The sequence below is a fragment of the Formica exsecta genome, unplaced genomic scaffold, assembly GCF_003651465.1.
Source record: "Formica exsecta isolate Colony F162 unplaced genomic scaffold, ASM365146v1 scaffold1866, whole genome shotgun sequence".
In the NCBI taxonomy this organism is placed as follows: Eukaryota; Metazoa; Arthropoda; class Insecta; order Hymenoptera; family Formicidae; genus Formica; species Formica exsecta.
This window is the reverse complement of record NW_021849174.1, coordinates 7,780-10,847: the sequence shown is the minus strand read 5'-3', so window position 1 is coordinate 10,847 and position 3,068 is coordinate 7,780. Positions and strand designations below refer to the sequence as shown.

The 3,068-nt window shown below is 29.0% G+C and overlaps 1 protein-coding gene across 1 annotated transcript; it reads left to right on the top strand.

The window, feature by feature from the left end:
- Positions 1-1,822: 1,822 nt before the first annotated feature.
- Positions 1,823-2,481, top strand: LOC115233726. Its single transcript, XM_029804278.1, has 3 exons — positions 1,823-1,917; positions 2,022-2,160; positions 2,352-2,481. The coding sequence occupies exons 1-3, from the start codon at positions 1,832-1,834 to the stop codon at positions 2,436-2,438; spliced, it is 312 nt and encodes a 103-aa protein (XP_029660138.1). The 5' UTR covers positions 1,823-1,831; the 3' UTR covers positions 2,439-2,481.
- Positions 2,482-3,068: the final 587 nt, after the last annotated feature.

Here is a 3,068-nt window from a genome sequence, read left to right as displayed (position 1 = left end):
TGTATAACTATATTACATGCCTGTTTTGAATCTCCCATCGTCTTTAATTATATTTCATAATCGTTTTTAATTATATTCGAAAATATTAAATATACATAACAGATACATAGATGTATATTTTTAAATATATGTTTACGTAGATAAAATAATTTAGGAGACGATATATTCCATCGTAGCAACATTTATTGCTAGACGTGTGACGCAAGTACTTATTTAAGTGACAAATCGAACGCGTACCCTTCCTAAAAAATGTTTCTAAAGAATATGATGTTATATTTATAATATGTTTTGCAATCAACATAGAGGATGATTTGTTTATACACAGTCGAATATTTTTAAATTTAATTTCTATATTCTCAAATAGTTCTTTATTCTCAACAATTTAACAATAAATATAGATTCTTTTTTTTGGGGCCATTTTTTTAATATATATTTATATATTTGCCACTTGATCACGTATGCATAAAATGAAATTATTGAAATGCATTTGAGCGTAAAATTTATATTGGGCCTATATAATTTTTTTAAAACGTGGGAAGATCAAATAAATGAATAAAAATTAAATAGGAAATTCGGAATAAAGAATTTGCTTAGTTTTACGAGATTAAAATCGGGTCGAATATAACAATATATAAATAAAAATATTATAAAAATTGATGCTAAGTTTTAATTTTGCATTTTCTTTTATCAAATTAATACGTTCGCCAAATATTGAATGGTAGATTTATGAGTGCGTTGGTGAATAAAACGATATTGCTTAACGTTATAGCTTAATATCGAAATAATTCTTTCTCTGTCAGCATTTAGTTGATTATATTTCCTTGTAATTTGTCAGAATAAATATTTCGACGCAACTATACACAAAAAAGATGTCAAAATAAATAAAGTTTAATTGAAATCAGCCAAGAAATAAGATACCTTTATGTATCTTTCAACCTCGTTTTCTTTTTTAATTTATCCAGTCACAGTTTAAAAACTATTTATGCCTCGATACTTTTGTTCAGATAAAATTATTTTGGCTGAGACAGAAAGTACTGCTAAGAAATGTAGCCTCCTATTATCAAATAGCGTCACGTGAAAATGTATTTAAGCCAGTCTTAGTTATAGAATTAGGTGGAATCATTCTATTGCGGTGGCAGATAACTCCGATCGACGTTAGTTTTTGCTGGCGTGATGCCTGCTGGTTCCGGAAGTCTGATGGGATGTCCCGTTTCTCCGGTCGCAACAGCGCCTAGCCTGAATTCAGCCCGATATCCATTTTCGTCAGCGGTGTAGCTAGCGAATGCAAAGATTACCTTATGTTATGCTTTCTTATATCTTCCTTAGAGAAAATATACGCTTCTGCGTTTTTAATTAAGACCTTATTAAAATTAGACGTAAGAACTATCTTATTCTTTAAATTAAAAAAGTTGCAAATGCCAAACAATAACAACAAAAATTTAAACAATTAATCGACTTACATTCAAATATCAATCTTAAATAATTTTCGACATTTATTGATCCAAATCCAAACTCCATTTTTTTTATTTAAATAGAAGTCGAATATCCGAAGAACTTTGACTTTACATTGAGATTCAGCTGACAACCACTCAAACTTACAATCAGAAACACTTAGATATATAAAATCTGATTTATATAAATAATTAAAACAATTAAATAATTAAGGGGAAAGTAAGGTAAAACTGGGTACTTCTTTGGATTTTTCTTCCTACAAAAAATCACAAATAAAGATACATTCTCGCTCTAATTAATTTCTCTATTATAATTTCTGGCATAAGTCTTCAAAAATAAATATGGCCAAGAATTAATTTTATTAATAATATATCACAGCATGGCCAGAAGACTTGGTCTATGTTGCGATGTAATACGTTTGGGTTCTCCTACTTCTCACTTCTTTATCGTTTGGAAACCAAACTTGTAAGTATAATATTAGAATTGGACTTACATCTGAACTATTCGGTAATTATCTTTATACTTTTATCATACGTACACATATGTATATAGTTTTTTATTGTTTACAGTGCCACGTATAGTTCAAGAAATGCAAGATGTTTTAACATAAGTTTTAAGAAATTCTTGCCTTATTATCTTGGTGTCAGGGAACTGCTATACAGGACGCATTCAAATTTTGAATACCTCGATGAATTAAGAGTTGGACGGGTTGGCAATTACTCATACATAATTTTTATTAAGTTTAACACTAATCAATAAACTTGTAATCTTGCAAAGATAGAAGTCAATGAAACACGTTTAATAAGCAGAAAGAATTATACAATATTTGATTTTTTCATTTGTAATCAGAGCTCTGTTCACACGTTTAATCTTAGCTCATGTTTAATCCTTATTTTCAGTTTTGGCAAGAATTAATATTGTTAGCATTGGTAAATAGTAACCGATATAATAACGCTTTGGGGTTTATGCCGGATGGATCTATTTAATTGGTTGGATACGACAGTATAAATGTGGTATGTTAGCACTATATATATCATATTATATTAATGTGGGAAATAATAAGAGAAAAAAATCTTTAAAGTTTCTTTGATAACACATGCACAATCACATATGAATTATAATTATCTATAATTTAACTAGCTGTAATTTAACTAGCTACAGAAATCTATTTAGGAATTATTTGATAAGAAATATTAATTAAAGTCTGATCTTACACTTTTCAGCTCAGCCTTCGCGTTAAAAACACAGATCTATATACAAGACCAAAGGACGTAAAATTTGCAGTTGGTATGATAGTGACACATCAACCTACAGATTGTGCCGGCGTAATAGTAGGATGGCACCGACATTTTGATAGACATCTTGTTACATTCTCCGCAAAGAGTGTGCCGAGTCCTTATATGCACATATATGAACTGCCGTTGAATCACTGTCGTAATTGTAATTTTATAGAGAAACAAACAAATTACATAATTCTTACCGAAAATAATAAAATGTGTTATGTGGAAGAAGGTATGCATATCAGCAGACTATTTAAAATTATATTTGTTTATTCTGCGAGCTTATCTCTTTTCTTGTACACAAAATAAAATAACATTTTATTTTATTTTGGTTTA